This window comes from Acyrthosiphon pisum, chromosome A3 (assembly GCF_005508785.2).
Source record: "Acyrthosiphon pisum isolate AL4f chromosome A3, pea_aphid_22Mar2018_4r6ur, whole genome shotgun sequence".
Taxonomy (NCBI): domain Eukaryota; kingdom Metazoa; phylum Arthropoda; class Insecta; order Hemiptera; family Aphididae; genus Acyrthosiphon; species Acyrthosiphon pisum.
In genome coordinates, this window is record NC_042496.1 from 18625599 (window position 1) to 18643991 (window position 18393).

General features: G+C 27.1%; 3 protein-coding genes across 4 annotated transcripts in view; 1 reads left to right on the forward strand and 2 right to left on the reverse strand.

Annotated features, from left to right (window-relative positions):
- Nucleotides 1-795: 795 nt before the first annotated feature.
- LOC100163460 (eukaryotic translation initiation factor 2 subunit 2) lies at nt 796-4903 on the reverse strand. The gene is made up of 7 exons (XM_001943188.3): nt 4742-4903; nt 4090-4240; nt 3575-3717; nt 3397-3514; nt 2561-2768; nt 2222-2495; nt 796-1286 (listed from the first exon to the last, which is right to left on the reverse strand). Exons 1-7 carry the CDS (start codon nt 4757-4759, stop codon nt 1242-1244), a joined length of 957 nt encoding a protein of 318 aa, XP_001943223.1. The 5' UTR covers nt 4760-4903; the 3' UTR covers nt 796-1241.
- Nucleotides 4904-5210: 307 nt separating this feature from the next.
- Nucleotides 5211-13593, forward strand: LOC100166223 (disintegrin and metalloproteinase domain-containing protein 10). Of its 2 annotated transcripts, none has more exons than XM_003247381.4 (16): nt 5211-5466; nt 5526-5798; nt 7523-7723; nt 7793-8046; nt 8109-8255; nt 8412-8607; nt 8709-8893; nt 8953-9127; nt 9185-9362; nt 9427-9604; nt 9657-9890; nt 9960-10076; nt 10226-10390; nt 10450-10513; nt 10831-10912; nt 12307-13593. In XM_003247381.4, exons 1-15 carry the CDS (start codon nt 5409-5411, stop codon nt 10908-10910), a joined length of 2505 nt encoding a protein of 834 aa, XP_003247429.1. In that variant the 5' UTR covers nt 5211-5408; the 3' UTR covers nt 10911-10912; nt 12307-13593. The 2 variants fall into 2 exon arrangements, with proteins under 2 accessions (XP_003247429.1, XP_003247427.1); XM_003247379.4 differs by having other exon boundaries at nt 5212-5466; nt 10450-10546.
- A 2816-nt stretch (nt 13594-16409) lies between these two features.
- The window catches only part of LOC100164192 (collagen alpha-1(I) chain), a 28801-nt gene continuing 26817 nt past the window's right edge, over nt 16410-18393 (reverse strand). The window contains exons 48-55 of the mRNA XM_001942728.5: nt 18176-18238; nt 17782-17835; nt 17628-17690; nt 17429-17562; nt 17184-17373; nt 16948-17126; nt 16666-16887; nt 16410-16579 (exon numbers count right to left, since the gene is read on the reverse strand). Coding sequence (XP_001942763.2) covers nt 16433-16579; nt 16666-16887; nt 16948-17126; nt 17184-17373; nt 17429-17562; nt 17628-17690; nt 17782-17835; nt 18176-18238 — 1052 coding nt within the window. The 3' untranslated portion in view covers nt 16410-16432. The remainder of the gene's footprint in view (nt 16580-16665; nt 16888-16947; nt 17127-17183; nt 17374-17428; nt 17563-17627; nt 17691-17781; nt 17836-18175; nt 18239-18393) is intronic.

The window sequence follows — 18393 nt, forward strand, 5'->3', positions numbered from 1 at the left end:
TTAACAGTTGACAATAACATATCTATACCTTCTTAATACTTAATAAATCTTTTTTCACAAATATAAACACAAATGTAATTTCATTTGTTTTCTTATATTTATATACAACTTAAAATTTATAAAAAAAATAAGTCAAGATGTACTCCATATTATAGTATGAATGCAAATTAATTAATTTACTATACTGACCTATTGCCAAACATAGTGTAAACACCAGAACAAAAAAAGAATTGTAATTAAAAAATGTGAGAATCATTTTACGACTATCCTTATCATAAAAGTAATAAATTATTGAACAAAAATTCTGCACAATGTCATAAAATAATTTTATAAAACTCAAGATGACACCTAATTCACGTGTGTTATTTTACAAACGTAGGTATGACAATATGACATAATAAATCATTTTTCAGAAGTTCAAATGTTATATAATAACTATTAATAACAGATAGAGTTGACCTATTATTAAACTTCAATGTAAGAACATTATCTAAGCTTTCTCGTTATCTTATTTTTACAATATTTTAATTTTTAACAAAGTTATGAACATTTTTAAATTATTGCTTGAAAATTAAAATATAGTAGAAACCCATAAATAAATCGAAAAATATAGATAATATTCATACCTTTAATGTTGATAATAGCTCAATTCATTTAAGTCAATTAATGAGCTTAGTACATAAAATTAGAACTGCTCAACGCAAATTTGTTATGTAGTCTATTATACATTTGTAAGAGAGAGACAAACATGTGGGTGTAGCTTCTTAAGTTATTAAATTCCAATAAAAACAAAAATTATTTCAAAATTATCTACTATAATTTTCACTCAAAATAAATACAAATTTTAATTATTTCTCTGTTATTAGTTCAGTCCCATTTACAAAAGTTTTAATAATAATGTAATTTACATAAATATTTAATATAGAAGTAAATTATTGAAAGATATTAGCTAAAAAAGCATTTAACTATGTTTAATTTTGTATAATATAATATAATTTCAAAAAGGATATAAAAAGTCTGCTTTAAAATTTTTTAAATGTGTTTTAATAAACAGATGGAACTAGGCAATATAAACATTTGGAAAACAAATTTTAGATTGTTTTAATATCTGTAGGGTTTATTATAATGAATGTTTATCATAATAATAAGAACATATTTTTGAAATTTGTAAAAACGTGATATTTATTTTATTATATTTTGCTGAACTAGTATAGCACGCATGAGAAAATATATTATAGTATTTATGCAGTTTTTGCTCTGATAGCTGCACGTTTTCCAGTGACGGCCTGTAAACAAAATAAAAAAATTACAATAAGTATTCAATAAACAGAATATTTTAATGAATAGTTAAAAAAATTATTAAAAATGAGTCTAACTCATTCAATCTAAAATTCACCAAAATGAAAACTATTAAATATTTCAATTAGTAGATAACAGATAGTATGGGCAAGAATTTTAGGAATTAATTTATGACCTACAGTAATTTTATAAGAACTGAGATAAAAATATATAAATGCCTCCAATTATCTGAAGAAAAGTTTTATTGGAAGTACTCTTCTAGTGAATGAATGAAAATTATACTGTTCTGAAAAATATTGGCTATATTTATTTAACTGACAATCATTCAAAAAATTTTGTAAATCCAGTAAATGGAGCTAATACGGAAACAATTATTGCATTTTCATGGTCAATATTAAAATAATAAAATTCAAAATCTTAATAAAAATGAACGGAACCAATAGAAATGTATTGACATATAAATAAGCTGAATATTGGTACTACTAAATTAAAAATAACCTAACTGCTCAATAACAAATTTTAACAATTTGTTCATACATTTTTTGGAAGATATCAAAAAAATGTATGCTTTATATATTATAAAATGTTGTTTATACATTTTTTTGTTCAATATTATATATATACATTTGAATTATATATTCTTTTACCAAAAAAAATTTGTATTTTTTCTCAGTAGATCTAAAACTGCCAGGTAGGTTACAAGCTAAACGAAGGCCTAACTGTAATATTAGCTTTTAACTGAACACTTTATTCAGTAATAAAATATATAAGTTTTTATAAGTTTGTTATAAAATTGAGGTAAATCATTAAGTTTAGTATCTGTACTTAATGAAATAGGTTAGGTAAAAGGTAAAATTCGTAAAAAGATTTACTACTAAAAAATATAAACAATAATGATAATAATAATGTGTATATTTTTTACCTGGAAACCAGACTTAATACTGGCAACAGAACATCGTGAACCACAAGTTTCACACTGCAAGAAAAACAGACGAGTGTCTTTCTGCAAGATGGTTTCAGGTGAACGACATGTATGACAGGTAACATATTCTTTTATATATCTTCTGAGTACATTTTCAATTTGTTTTTGCTGAAAACGACCTTTGATTATAAGCTGGCTATTACCGTCCACTGAACCACTGGTACCTAATTCAGCTAACAAGAAATCTAACAAATGTTTTGGCTGACGATGTAAACTAAACAATAAATATACTATTAGAACATATTATCTTAAAATCAAGCATTCAAACTATATTCTTACGTTTTGCATATTTCTGTAAAGTTTGCAAAAGACGTTTTTTTGGTACCTATCCGAACTACTTGTGGAGGGCGCATAACAAATTTTTGTTTTTTACCCGCAACCATATCAGGATTTTTTTCTCGCATTATCTCAAATACTCTAGTTAAAAGTTCATCATATGTGTAATCACGATCAGAACCAAACCACGTGTGACTTTCACCATCAGTTGCTGAAAAATAAAAAATATATTGTTGAATTTAATAACAGTATAATATTCATGTTACATAACAGTGACTGATTTAATTTAAAAATTGTTTGCTTTTGTATAATAATCAAAAATCTACAACATAGAACAAACAAAATTTGTCTCAGTCAACATTGTTAATATATTATAAAAAAAGAACATACACTATATTTATTTATCAAAATAAACAATACATGTATGAAATTGTCATTAAATAAGTGTTGTTATTTATTAAATTGTATGGGTTTTTGAGCCCAATTGGTCTTAAAAGGTTTATTAAATTAAGTGTAGAGTATACCCACCTAACTTATAGTTTATTAAACTATTTTATATTTATTAAGCATATTCTAATTTTGGGATATTGAATGAGAATATATCTACCGTTTCAAATACGGAACAACATTTTAATTAGCTGCAGAAATTATCATTGTAGAAATGCTAATAGGTAGTGAGCTCAGATTAAATAAAAAATTTCTCTACACAATAACTTTAACCTTGTCAAAACCCTTACCAGACTCAAAATTCCACTGGCCATCGTTAAAGCATGTAAATTTGAATAAAATCATATAAAGGATTGTCAACCTTATTAAATGAAAAAGTGAAAAACACTTACTGTCATCAAATTTGTCACCTTTCTTATCCATTTCTTCAGCAACTAATTCATCTATATCTTTCTTCTTTTTCTTTTTCTTTTTCGTTTTTGAAAAGTCCATATTTAAATCAAAATCATCCTGCAATACCAACAGTAATAAATAAATAAAACATTTATAAAGCAAAAAAGAAAAACTTACATCCATAGCCTCTCCTTGGCCATCGCCATTTTCCATAGCTGATGATGTATCAGGTAATGCACTTTCTAAATCATCTAAATTTATTGTAACCTTTTTTTTCTTTTTCTTTTTCTTACCGAAGTTGTCAAGATCCAGGTTTCCATCTGTATATACAAATTACATAAACCTTTTTAAATTTATAAATTACATTATTAGTAAGAACAGTAGCATATAATAAATATACAAAATACAAATTATAGCAAATGTACGATAGAATTTTTCAACTCAAGTAAAAGATTCATCAGAATACGAGTCAAACTAGTAATATTATAGCTTTATATATTAATAAATAAATACAATGTCAAATTAAACGAAAGTATAAACTGATAATATAATATTTGAGTATCTTTATAGTTCAGCTATATTTTAACATATAATACTTAATAGTTTCAAATTTTTATTAGGTGTAAATAAAATCTCAAATTAAAAATGTTGATAGTTCTCAATAATAGATAATAATAGATATATATAATTACCATCAAATTCATCAGGGTCTTGCACAGGTTCCTGGTTTTCTTTATCTAATGTTTGTTCATTAATACCATCAACACCAGTTTCAGAAGCTAAAGCGCTGTCTAAGTCAAACTTCTTCTTCTTCTTCTTCTTCTTGATGGAAGGATCAAATAACTAAAAATTATAAACATATTTAATGAGAATTAATGTAATGAATTTAAATGATAATCAAATAACTGTAATACAATAATACACACGATATGGGTACATAGTTCTCTTCTTAGAAGTAGAACATCTAAATTAAATTTTAACTGAGTAATAAACACTATAGTTTTAGGGTCAAAAAAATATCACTTTGAATAATATGAATTAAAACTATTTTCCAAAAGCATACATTTAATAAAAATATTAATTTAATTTTAGGAAAAAAATAGATTTTTGATATTTATTTAAACATCAAAAATATTTATTTAAATTATGATCAAAAAGACAAGAATGAATAAAATCATTAAGTTGTATTATATATTTATATCAAAAAATAACACTCATGTGGTAATTCATATTTAGATTGTTTAGATTTTTGACCAATGATTAAATTATAGACAACGTTTAACATAGAGAACAGCAGATTATAATTAATAAAAACATTACTAAGGTACACTTTATCATACTTACAGCTTCTTCTTCAGTCATTTTAAATGTAAAGACTCCTTAAATAATATTTAATATAATATGAAATTAATTAAATACAGAGTTAAATATCGGACGAATTGAAGCAAAAAATGTGGCAACTAAATACTGATGTAGACGTGATGTGTGTGGAAAAATGTTGCATCAGCCCCAACTAGCCAATGTGGCCAATGGAAGGAAATCGTACGATATGTTTTATCGGTACAACTTTTGAGATATTGATAAAAAAATTTCCATATAAATTATAGACTCAGCAAAAATGATTTGAATGCTAATTAATGAAGTTAAAAGGTGAAAAAGATTTAATTTAAACTTAAATGTTATTATAAGTTTTCCGATATTAACAAAATGCAAATACAACGGGATTGCATTATTATTGTAATGGTGATACTGTACAGTTTTATCTATTTTTTTTTTTGTTATTATCGCAAAAAAAGAATAACAATAAAACAAAAGAATATTTTTACTGGAGGCCTGTCAAAATGGAAATCCGGAAATTGTCATTTTCTTGATCATTTTATTAATTGTATAAATAACTTATTAAAAAAAAAATCATTATTCCATTTGATACCTCAAAAATTGTAACTAATTATTAAATGTAAAAAAAGCCAAATTTTATGCCTGTGATCAAATATTTTATAATTCTATTAGCATGTATACACTCAGCTATTCGGCCGTTGTGCTCTTGATAATCACCAGTAATATTCAAGGTAAACTCTATATACATGTTTCTATTTTTGATTTAAATTACATATCTTTTTAATGTTAGGTAAGCGTCTCAGCCAATACGTGTCACATTATGAGCCTGTTACATATGATCATCAACACTTGGCCCAGAGTCATGATAGGGCCAAACGATCAGTGACTAATAGTGACAGTAATGTGCATGTAACATTTAAAGCGCATGGCCATCACTTTCGACTCAGACTTCGTCGAGATGTCGAAACATTTTCAAATGCCATGGAAGTGTTAGATAGTTTTGGCAATCAAATACATCCTAGTAGTATTGATACTTCACATATATACCATGGACATATTGTCGGTAAGTTGATATTTGATTGTTTCCATTAATTTAAAATTAATGTTTGTTCCCCAGTATTGTTGGTAACCTATTTCCAAAATATCTTATATTATCTAAAAACATTTCTTAATTATCTAGAGATTTTTACTTTATAAAATAAACACCAAGTAAGTAATAATTAGCTTGTACCTATATAGATTATCCATACTATAGTTACTATTTTATAAGGATATATATTAATATTGTAGCTGTGTAGTACCTATAGTTGAAATATGATTGCCTTAGAAATAATGTGTTTGGATTCAATGATTCTTTTTAAGCTAATTTTGTTGTTATTATTGGTTACTTAGGATAATAATTTATTTTAGTCATTGAATTGTCATGTTTTTATAATGTTCTGTTAGAAATAAAGTTGAAATTTTTAACTACTGAAAAATAGTAGTTATACATATACAGCATAGGTAATATAATATGGTACCTACTATACATATTATTATGTATTTAGAAGAGTGTTATTTTGTTTGGAAGATAAATATACAAACAGTTTTGCTAAATAATTGAACATGTTTATTTTTTTTTTACTTTGCATATGACATTATCGGATAAAAATGTTATTTATGTAATTCATTGTTTTTAAAATTTTGATTTAAAATATCTTAGACTTCTGTCATCACTCACTATAGTATGAATTCATTTTTAGTGTATTATGTACATTTTGCTAAATAAATGGGTATAGCCAAATTGTATATTAAATATAAAATATGTATGTACCAAAATGTACAATTCTTTATAAATAAAAAAATATTTCAACAATTATAACTATTTTTAAACATTCATTATGTTTACAGTCGACAATGTAAATAATTACATATAAGTACAATATATCTGTTAGTAATTATGTTATGATAATTCATAATCGTATAACATATAGGATGTCACACCAGGATGTGTTGTCTCTGTCTTAAAAATATACAACATACCAAATTTGCATTTAGCAGAACCCATTTTTTTGTTGTTAGCTTTGATATAAGAGTTAATACTATCAAACTGAGGTAAGAAAATCTGTGTATTTATGTTAGTTTTTTACTTTGCTTCCGTTTTTAAATGTGTTATGAATAAAATATAGCAATTTCAAAATGCTCATCTGAGAAGTACTCTCTTAGAAGTAAAATACCTGATTTTTAAACCTAGTTAGTAGTAAATATTCTTACCTTTAAATACTGAAATAAGTCAATTCACTAAGCTAACACCAAATTGGTTCTGTTTAACGCAAGTTTCCTATGTTGTTCCTTATTTTAAACAAATCATGCAGGTATTATGTCTTCTTAAGTTATACCTTCACAATCTTATTATTTAGATATATAGCAACTAGCAAGGTTATATACAGTTGTATACTCGTGCAAGGTTATAATATACAGTTGTATACTTCTCCAATGTTATTGAGTATACTTTACAATTAATATTATATTTAATACAATTATATTTGAATACTTTACAATTAATAAAGATTTAATTCTTATTTGTTAAAAATCTAGATAATACAAATTCTAAATTATTCCTACTGATTGTTTAGTTTTATTACTTCCTAATAACTACAAACTGATAAGTTTTAACGACTTAACTAAACTGTTGATTTTTAATTTATAAAATGTAATATGAAAATAAAATATTGGTATTTTATGCTAGGTAGTAGGTTTATAATGTTTGGTAAAATCTTCCACAATTTCGTTTTTATTTTTGAACAGATGAAGCAAACAGTATAGTATTTGGTTCAATAACTGATGGAGTTTTTGAAGGACAAATTATATCACCAAAAAAAGGAAACTATTTTATAGAAAAATCTAGGAAATATATTTATCCCCATGGTCATCTTAATGACAGTGATAATTTCCATTCGGTTATCTATAAAGAAAATGATGTTGATAATCCATATCATAACTCTTCTAGTAAGTAGTATAAATTAATGTTACTAAATTTGAATACAAATATAACCTTGTATTACTAAATTATTTCAGGTCATTTTAGTGGATGTGGAGTTACAGGATCCACAAAACAAAGTATGGAAACTATCCAATATTCTGGTAGTCCGTGGAATATTCAACAACAAGACGAAGAAAGACCTGCTTATAAATATACAAGACAAGCAGCTGACAAGCACCACCATGGACCTGTTAGAACAAAACGTGCTACTAAACCTAAAGAAGAACGCAACACTTGTTCATTATTTATCCAAACTGACCCTTTATTATGGAAACACATAAAAGAACAAGTATTTAATTAAACACAACTATATTTTTTTAAATTTTTTTTCTAATAAATACTTTTATATAGGATGGCTATGATAAAACAAAGACAAGAGAAGAGATATTATCATTAATAGCGCACCATGTAACTGCAGTGAATTATATCTACCGAGATACTAAATTTGATGGGCGCATTGAACACAGGAATATAAAATTTGAAGTTCAAAGAATTAAAGTAAATATTTGTATTTATATGTAGATATAATTTTTTCTTAGAACTTATAATATTTTGACTAGAAGCCAAATAAATATTTTTATTTTTTTTTAATAGTTCTTAAAAATGTTTCTGAAATAAGCTATAAGTTACTATTGTATTACTATTTTTGTTTAGATTGATGATGATGAACCTTGTGACCACAAATGGACTGGAGAACAAAATCCATTCTGCATGGAAAATATTGATGTTAGTAATTTTTTAAACCTACATTCATTGGGAAACCACGAAGACTTTTGCCTAGCATATGTTTTTACCTATAGAGACTTCACCGGAGGAACCTTAAGGTCTAGCTTGGTTGCCAGTGCATCTGGTAATTAAGTTTATTCATTACCTAATAGAATGTAGTTTTATTTTTGATTTGAAAAAAATTTAGAGTTTTGACTATATGATATTTATTTTATTTTTCATCAGGTGCATCTGGTGGTATTTGTGAAAAGTATAAAACATATACAGAAACTATTGGTGGTTTATATCAATCAACTAAACGTAGCTTAAACACAGGTATTATTACATTTGTTAACTACAATAGTAGAGTGCCACCCAAAGTTTCACAGTTGACCTTGGCCCATGAAATTGGCCATAATTTTGGATCGCCGGTTTGTAAAATACATTTAAATGAAAAATGTCCATGTTTTTAAAAATTTATTTTTTACAGCATGACTATCCTTCAGATTGTCGGCCAGGTGGTTTGAGTGGTAATTATATCATGTTTGCATCTGCAACTAGTGGTGATCGTCCAAACAACAGTAAATTTTCTTCATGCAGTATAGCTAATATCAGTAGTGTATTAGATGCTATACAAGATAATAAAAAAAGGAATTGCTTTAAAGGTTCATATAAAAACTTTATCTGTAATAATTAAATATTAACTATAATTACTTATACAGCCAGTGAAGGAGCATTTTGTGGTAACAAAATTGTTGAAAATGGTGAAGAATGTGATTGTGGATATGATGATGATGAATGTGATGATAAATGCTGCTATCCTAGGCAAGTTGCTGATCGAGATAGATTCCGTAACATCTCAGCTAGAGGTTGTGCTCGTCGAGCACAAACTGAGTGCAGGTATGTGACATTGAAACTATTAATTAATAACTATGGTTTTATTTTAATAATATTACATTTGTAGTCCGTCTCAAGGACCATGCTGTTATGCTGATACTTGTCGTTTTATTCCATCTAATCGACAAGTTATGTGCCGTGGTGAAGATGTTTGTAGTTATAGTTCTAATTGTGATGGTACCTCACCAGAATGTCCAGTACCACCTCCCAAGCCAAATAAAACTCGTTGTAATGAAGGGACACAGGTTAGTAAATAAAGCTGATCATAAGCTTGAGTTAATTTTTTTTTTTTTAAAGCTTTGCATCAATGGTGATTGCACTGGATCTATTTGTTTGGAATGGGGTCTAAACGAATGTTTTTTGACATCACAAATTATACCAAATATTGACAAACGAAAGTTGTGCGAGTTGGCTTGTATGAATGGTACTGATTTACAAACCTGCAGGTCAACTAGTGAATTTGCTGCTGCAGTTAATTTACCTCTCGGGGGCATTAGTCTAAGACCGGGATCACCTTGTGATAATTTTCAAGTAAATTAGCAACTATTATACATTTTTTCATATTTATGAAATTGCTTAATAATATATTAATTATTTTAGGGTTACTGTGATGTATTTTACAAATGTAGAGCAGTTGATGCCGAGGGGCCATTAGCAAGATTAAAAAATATGCTCCTCAACAAACAAACACTTCAAACTCTCCAACAATGGGCTTTAGTAAGTTATCAGTTCAAATGTTTCCTATCAAAATAGAAAGTTAATGTTTTTTAATTTGAAATACAATTACATTATCAACAAAGTATATTAGTTACGAGAGTAACTAGCGTTGACTTAGAGAATGTATTTAATTGTTTTTTTATTTTTAGGAAAATTGGTGGGCTTGTATGCTCATGGGTGTTACATTTGTTATTATAATGGGAGTGTTTATAAAATGTTGTGCAGTACACACACCATCTTCAAATCCTAAGAAAACCCCTGCTCGGAGATTTAGTGAAACATTAAGACGACCAATTACAACTTTACGTAGAATGGTAATTTATTGGTTTAACTATTGTATTGTACTTAAAACTAAATCTATGTTTTTATACAGCGGAACAATCCTCAAACATATGTGTCACAACCTAGATCAAGTAGAGTTCCAGCTCATGGATATGGTGAGGGTAGAGGTCATTATTATGCACCAAGAGGTAGTACATAACTGGAATAATTTTGGATACTGGTTTTTTATTTTAAAGATATATATGTTTTTGGGCTAGATAAACCATATTTTTTCTTACCGTTTCAATTGTCTTGTCAACCAATCAATAACAAAGATAATCGGTTAATAGTTATATAGATTAATCATTATTCAATTATATTAATTATTTTCTTAATGATTTCGCGTATCCAATAACAGCAACTACCAAAGACTATATATTATATTTGAATGTTTTTCCTTGCAGTTGAGAAAATATCTTTTATTATTTTACAGCTTCTGCACCCCCTGCACACGGTCATTCAGATCGCCGTAATGCATTTCCAATGAGGCATCAGCCACAGCATAAAGTGTGATAGTAAGTTTATTATGCATCTAAATTATTTTTAATTTCAAGTCTTATTGGGAGTGGATTAAATAAATTTAAGTTAAATAATTAAACTAAAATTGAAAAGATCATGAAAAAAAAGTGTAGGTAATCTGATTTAACATACTGAATCTTTTGGTTGATATGTTAATCTTTTACCATCAACTTAAGTTATTTTCATTTTATTTTTATACTATATCTGCTGTATAGCCTGTATTACTGGCAAGTACAATTTGATTATTTTCCAACAACTATTTCCAGTAATTGACAGTTGAAACATTATATATTCTGATCAAGTTAAGAAACGTAGTTGGTGGCCGACTTGTGCGTTGGGGTGTGGCAATACTACATGGCAGGTATACAGATAATTGACTTGGTAGGCACAGCTAACAGGTGTTGCCTAACTGCGGCCCGATGAAAACTAGTCGAGGCCAACTACGTTTCTTAACTTAAACAGGGTATAGTTGAATCAACAGACTAAAAAAAAAATTATTAAGGTACTTGCAACTAAATGATGTCGTGACTATTGTTTTTTACTTATATAAATAAATTTAATAAATAAAAATTACTTTAATAATTTTCCAAAGATTAATTTAATTTAGGACTAAATTAAATAGTTCAGATCTATATACAATAAAATAATGAGATTGACCCATCAAAAATTAATATTCAGGACAAACTATTTGGACCTTTGTGTGGTAAAGGCAGTGGTTCTTAATTTTTTCAGAATCATGGAACACATAATTTTCTAAGATTTTTACATTACGGCTGTAAAATAAAACAGTACTTATATAATAAATTTAAAATTACATACTTAACAGTTAGTATGTCATTTGATAGAAAATAAAATAATTATAAAGTACAAGTAAAGATGATGAAGCTAAAATTTTTCTTTATAAATGTTTTTTATTTTTACACTGGTTTTCAAATTTAGGTAGAAAACTTTCTTTTAAGTCATGGAACACCATTTAAAACCATTGGGGAAAGGTGTTGATTAGAATCTCCGCAAATAATAGTTATTTCCTTACGGGGATTCAATATCCTGCTTGTTTTTCAAACTATCGAATGACAATCGATTGTACAAACTATTCGATAGTGCCCATCACTAGACTTGACAACAAATTCAAATCGTTTTCAGAATTCTTATCGCTTCATTAGATCAATATTGATATGTTTGGCAAAGATCACGTTTAAAATCCTATGTCGCCCATGTGTTGGACAGACAAAAAATCACCAGGTGGAATCCTTAACTAAGATCTGACTATGTTTAATACAGAATACAATTCATGATTAGGATACTAAACGCTTTATAATGTCTACTGTATATAATATAAACTATATAAATAAAATATTTGATTAATTTATATATATATTTTTTTTTTTAGTTGTCAAGTAAGTTTGGCAGCCCTAAACCAAAAAGTTGATAACGTCAGTCCGAAATATTCGGTATCCTTATCATCGTGGTTAGAAACTATTAAATTTATTTATGTATTATTATTATTATTTTTTTTTTGTGTACATAACCGAATGGAACCAAAGTGATTGAATATATATAAAACTTTATAGTTGTACAATCACCCTGTGAGAGGTGCTGATCACAAACAAAGGCAGATTATAATTTGACATTTATATATCATATATTTTTTTCATTCCTTACTCTAAGCATTTTTTTTTAACAAATTTCTATGACTTATGTATCTCATGTTATATCAAGATTGCACATATTATATGATACATCTTTATAAAGTTCCTCAATTATGAATCTAGAATCAAGTAAATTATTTATAGTGACACTTTTTGTTCTTAGGATGGGTTTTTCTTTTAATAGTAATAATATACCTTCTACAATTTGTTAGTAAAAATAAATTGGAAAAATTAGTACAAGTTTAATTTTTTTATTTGACATAATGTTTTTCTTAATTTTATTTTTGCTCATTATTTTACTATGACTATTGATTATATATCATGTATATTTTTTTATACTATCTGCCTTTGTTTGCTTGATATTTTTCCCACCAAATATTTTATTTATATAGAACAGAAAAATATTTATATAATTATAAAATATCTTCCTAATATTTATGTAACACTTGAACAAAATATTACCTACTTAAAATTATTTCGTTTCACAACTACTCATTAATTTATCATAATAATTAATAAATTAGTCTAAGTGTATGACAAATATATGTTTTATTAAAAAAAAGACATTTTTTAATATATAATATTTACACACGCATATACATAATTTTGAATTAAATGTGTAATGTATAAAATAATAATAATATGGGGCGTCCTTAAAATATTATGGTTGTTTATCAAGTAATTTATTTATTAAGTTAAGTTATTTCTAATACTTGTGTTAAACCAATAGAATTTACTCAATTTAGTTATTTAAAATTCTCTTTTATGGACGCCTTAAAAATTTGACCATAGTTTTTATTAAGTTACTCTTAATACATTTTGTTTTCCTACGTTAATAAGCTTATACATAATTTTAAGCTTCTATTGTTTCATTGACCAAATTTTAAAACATGTTAACTGCCCTACCATTTTAGTTTTTACTTTATTTTTACTATTTTATATTATAAATTATTTTTTTTTAATTTTATGACAACAATGATTGTGTTTAACTGGTTTGTTGTGCTATTTAAAGAAAACTGGCCAAATAATTATTGTTTTTTTATTCATACAAAACACACTGAACTCAAATATATACTGAAACTTTGACCAATATCATGGTATCATCGAACAACATGTCAACATCTATAATTGGTGTGCCAGAGGGTAGACTAGTTGTATATGAAATTGTAGTTTTTATCCATTCTTCCATTAGGTACCAAAGATGTTTACTATTACAATTATTACAATATAATATATTGTAATAATTGAAGTAAGTAAGTGTATGATACATAGTGTATGGAATTATGATACATATATGTTTTGTGGTGTGGAGGGGAAGTAAAGCCACTCATGACCCACCACTAAGGTTCTTAGTAATAAACAATTGTACCGTGCTAAAACTGAACTTTTTATTGACTTTAAAAAATTATCCTGTGTGTCTACCTCAGCAACCCCATTATGAAACTTGAAATTCTGATATGCGGGATCAACTAGTTTTATTATATAATTATATTTAAATTTTAAATTTTAAATCTTAAAACTCATTCTATCATGTTTCTGTTTTGATTTTTAGACATATCACATAGACACTACTTAGGACTGTAAATCAGTGGCCTCACTACGTGGGCCACATGTGGCCCTTAAACAAATTTTGTGCGGCCTGCACTTAAACAGAATTTTACATACTAAAATAAAATAATTATATTAAAATAATATTTTTTTAGCTTTTATAACTTATAATTATTATCATTTAAAATGTAACTAGGAATCTTTACACCCGGCTATACCAGCATAAAAATATGCCTTTTGTCAATATTATGCACAAATTTAAATTTTTTATTGCATGCAACCTGCGAGTAATTTTCAAAAATAATATTTGGCCCTTTCCAAAATCCTAATGGGGACTGCTGCTGTATAATGTTAATCATAAATCATGATTAGGGAACGGATTTGAATGTAAATTGCCTTTTTTTCTGAATGTCCGAAAACATTGCTTTCCAAGCACAAAGTTCATTTCATACGTCAAGGAATTAAAAAATGTAACTTTTTTTTGCATTTTTTGACATATTTAGTGCTTTTTTTATGGTTTTAAGTCATTTTTATACAGTAATGGATAAAATTCGATAAAAATATATGATCATTCATTCTAAAAAAATAAAAATATATATTTATTAGGTATGTTACAAAATTACGAAATTATTGTTGACATGTGTAGGTATACACTATACATACATATTATTACTTGCAATTAGGTAAAGATAAGATAAGCTATTTATCTAAAAAGAAGATGGACAGAAGATAATTGAGAAGACGAGAAGGTTTTATTGTATTTAAATTTTTTAAAAGATAAATTTTTCATAATAATGTATTTTTTTATAAGTTTTAAATTCAAAATTGTGTTTTTTTGATTTTAAATACGTTTTTAAAGTTTTTAGGGCATTTTTTTAGTGCATTTTTTGTAGGCATTAAGTTGTATTTTTTTAGGACATTTCTCTTATTTTTTATGGCATTAAAGTCCGATTCCTAATCATGATTCATGAATCATGATGATCGATCGATGAATGCAAAAAAGAATTAAAATGTATTAACTATTAAGACTCATCTTAAAATCGTCTAGACTCTAGACCTTATATTACATAATTTTTAACTTAAGTTTTTTTTCTATACATTTCGATAATTTTTTTTACTGGGTCATAAGGTTGAAAATTGAATACAAGGTTCCTCATAACTCATTAAGTTATTATAGTAGATATTCAAAAATATTAAACATACTAAGCATCAAAAGTTAAAATGTTCACAAAATTAAGCCAATTTGTGAATCTGATTATAAGAACAATTTTTATGGTAAAAACATTTATCTAAGTATGGTAGTTTATTTTTTTTAAATATCAATATTTTTTTGATTAAATTAATTTGGAACGTAATAACTTTTTTCAAAATATTATTTTTGGGAATTTGCTGGCATGAGTATATTAAATTATTTACTAATCGTCTAATTTTAACAATACATTTTTGCTATACGTTTTAATAAGTAGCATACATTTTTTTTTTTTTGTCAGGCTTTCCTGTTACGTTCAGTGGCTTATTTAGGATTTTGCTGTCCTGGTTACACATTTTTTTTAACGCAGATGCATAAAATGTACACAGAATATTTATATTACCAATTTCTATTTTCCTTGAATAATATTTATTTTTTTTGTACTAATTGTTCCACCCGAACACTATCCAATTAATACATAATATTACACTATTACGCTATATGTATTTATTAACTATTAGTTATTACTTTATATAATTATATTCATGTAGCCCATGTAGGTAAAGAAGTACATTAGTTATTTAAATACAATAAAAATTAGTTTATCTACCATATTATCTAGATAAAAGTTCGATTATCCTTATCTAATCTAGATAAATGTAAAATGTATTTGCCTATCTTTAATGAATTTAACCTACTGTTGTAAATTACTTTATAATCACAATAATATCATCAATTATACTTATGCCCGTATGCATAGTCAATGTATGTGTCACATAAGAAAAAATCAATTCAGCCTACTGTATTAGGTATTTAGATTGGTACTATTATAGTAAAATAAATTACTTTAATAGCAACAATATATCATAAAGCATACTATTGGTAATATAGGCTGACAGACCATCTACGTTCAGGATCATTTTTCGTAGGTATACAATGATTTTATATCATTGAATTCAAATTTATTGCATCCATTACAGTGACCTACACGACACTTTATGTCCTAATGTACTACCCGTGGGCCTTGGACCCACTTATATTTTAAAATAATATTTTGACGAAAATGTATTAAACTATCTTGATGTGTTATTAAAGAAAATTGGACAATTAATAAATGTTTTTTTTTTTATTTATACAAAACACACTGGACTCAAATGTATGCTAAAACTTTGACCAATTTCATTAAAGTCTCGTAGAACAACATCTACGATTGGTAAGCGAGATGGCCGATCAGTTGTATACGAAATTGTAGTTTTTTTCCATTCTTGCGACCGAGTCTACAAAAAAAAAAAAAAAAATAAATCAGATATTAGTTATAAAAATGTTTATCATAACTATTTTTTACAAAATATGATACACTTGCCTTGCATTCATCTTCTATAGCAGTGTATTTCATTTTTGGATTCCCTCTTGGAGTAATATCAACATCATTAAAGCCAACTAATTTCAATCCTTTTTTGTATGATCTGTTTTCAGCATCAAAATAGCCAATCGATTTTTTACAGTGGTATGTTAAATTCTGACTAGCTGATTCTGACAATAGTTGTAAAAAACTAATTTGATTGCTATCAGCTTTGTATGATATCTAAAAGCATACATTATTCAATTTTAATTGGTTTTATAATTGTTCACTATTATTTACAACCTGTCCAGTATATCCAAATTCAGATAACCAAATTTCTGGTTGAGGATTTCTATTTTCAAAATCTATTGGACCTATATGATCTGGTTGAGGTTTTACACATGTGCTCTTTGTAATCTGATCGCATCGTACGAGTACCGCGTCACGAACATCTCCTTCATTGGGATCCACCCAATATTCTCCTATAAAACGTTTGTATTTTATCAATCGATCCAAAATTATTAAAACCATTTTCCTACCGCTTTCAAGATCGGGATAAGCAGCATATAGATCTTTACATGTCTTGGCTGGGTTATCTTTTTCACCGTTTGGTTTCTTAAACTTCTCAAATGACGTTTTCAATTTTTTATATGCAGTGAATATTAATTCGCGTCTCTCTGTTTCTGACATTTTGTCAGGTTGATCTTGATGCGTACCATCATTTGGTCCCTATTCCAATATATGTTAATCTCTTTAAAAAATTATTCATTTAAATCTTACCTACCTTGCTATGTCCTTGTGTTAATAAAGCTGTTAGTGCAGCCATGTCATATGCCAATGCTTCACCTGGAGGTCCAGGTGGTCCAGGTAAACCAGATGCTCCTGGTATTCCGTCAGGACCTCGTTCGCCAGTTAATCCTTAAATATTCATTATGATTTATTATTTCAACATTTAAAGAAAATTACAATTATAACATACTAACCCCTAGGACCCGGTTGTCCCATTAAACCTGGTAATCCAGGACTTCCATCTTGTCCGGGGGGTCCTAATTAAATTTGCAAATTATTTTTAACTGCATATACTACTTCATTATTCTAATATTAATTATACTCATAAAAAAGTATAACTTCTATTACCTTTTGGTCCTGGTTCACCAACTGGTCCAGGTGGTCCGGGATACCCATTATTACCTAGTAAGTAATAAGTAATTGCATGTTGATAAATGATAAGTTGTACAATATATATATATAATTTATTTTTATTTATTTTTTAAGGCTTCAATGACTGAGATCAATAGCCTGTAGGTTGGTACAGTCGGTTAGGAACACGTGTATGTGTGGCAAGGTTATTGCGCACTACGAATCCGGGTGGTCACCCATCCGAGAACTGGGTGAAGCGACCGTTGCTTATTCTCAATCACGTCGCGTGATTGATTTCAGCCACTGCGCCGCACCGAGCCACTTTTTAAATATTAAGCAATGTTGTTATATAGATGTGTTTTATATAAGGTTTAATTTTTAAAAATCTTACCCTTTTGACCATCAGCACCTGGGGCACCTGGTAGTCCTTGTAAGCCCATTAAGCCCTTATGACCTGTATAAATTATAAAATCATAAATCATATTTACATACTTACATTATATAAATTGAAATATATTTTAAATATATTATTTATGTGTGTAAAAAAATTACCAGTTGATGTATTAAAATACCTATATTGTTTTAATATTGTAATAGTCTATTATTATT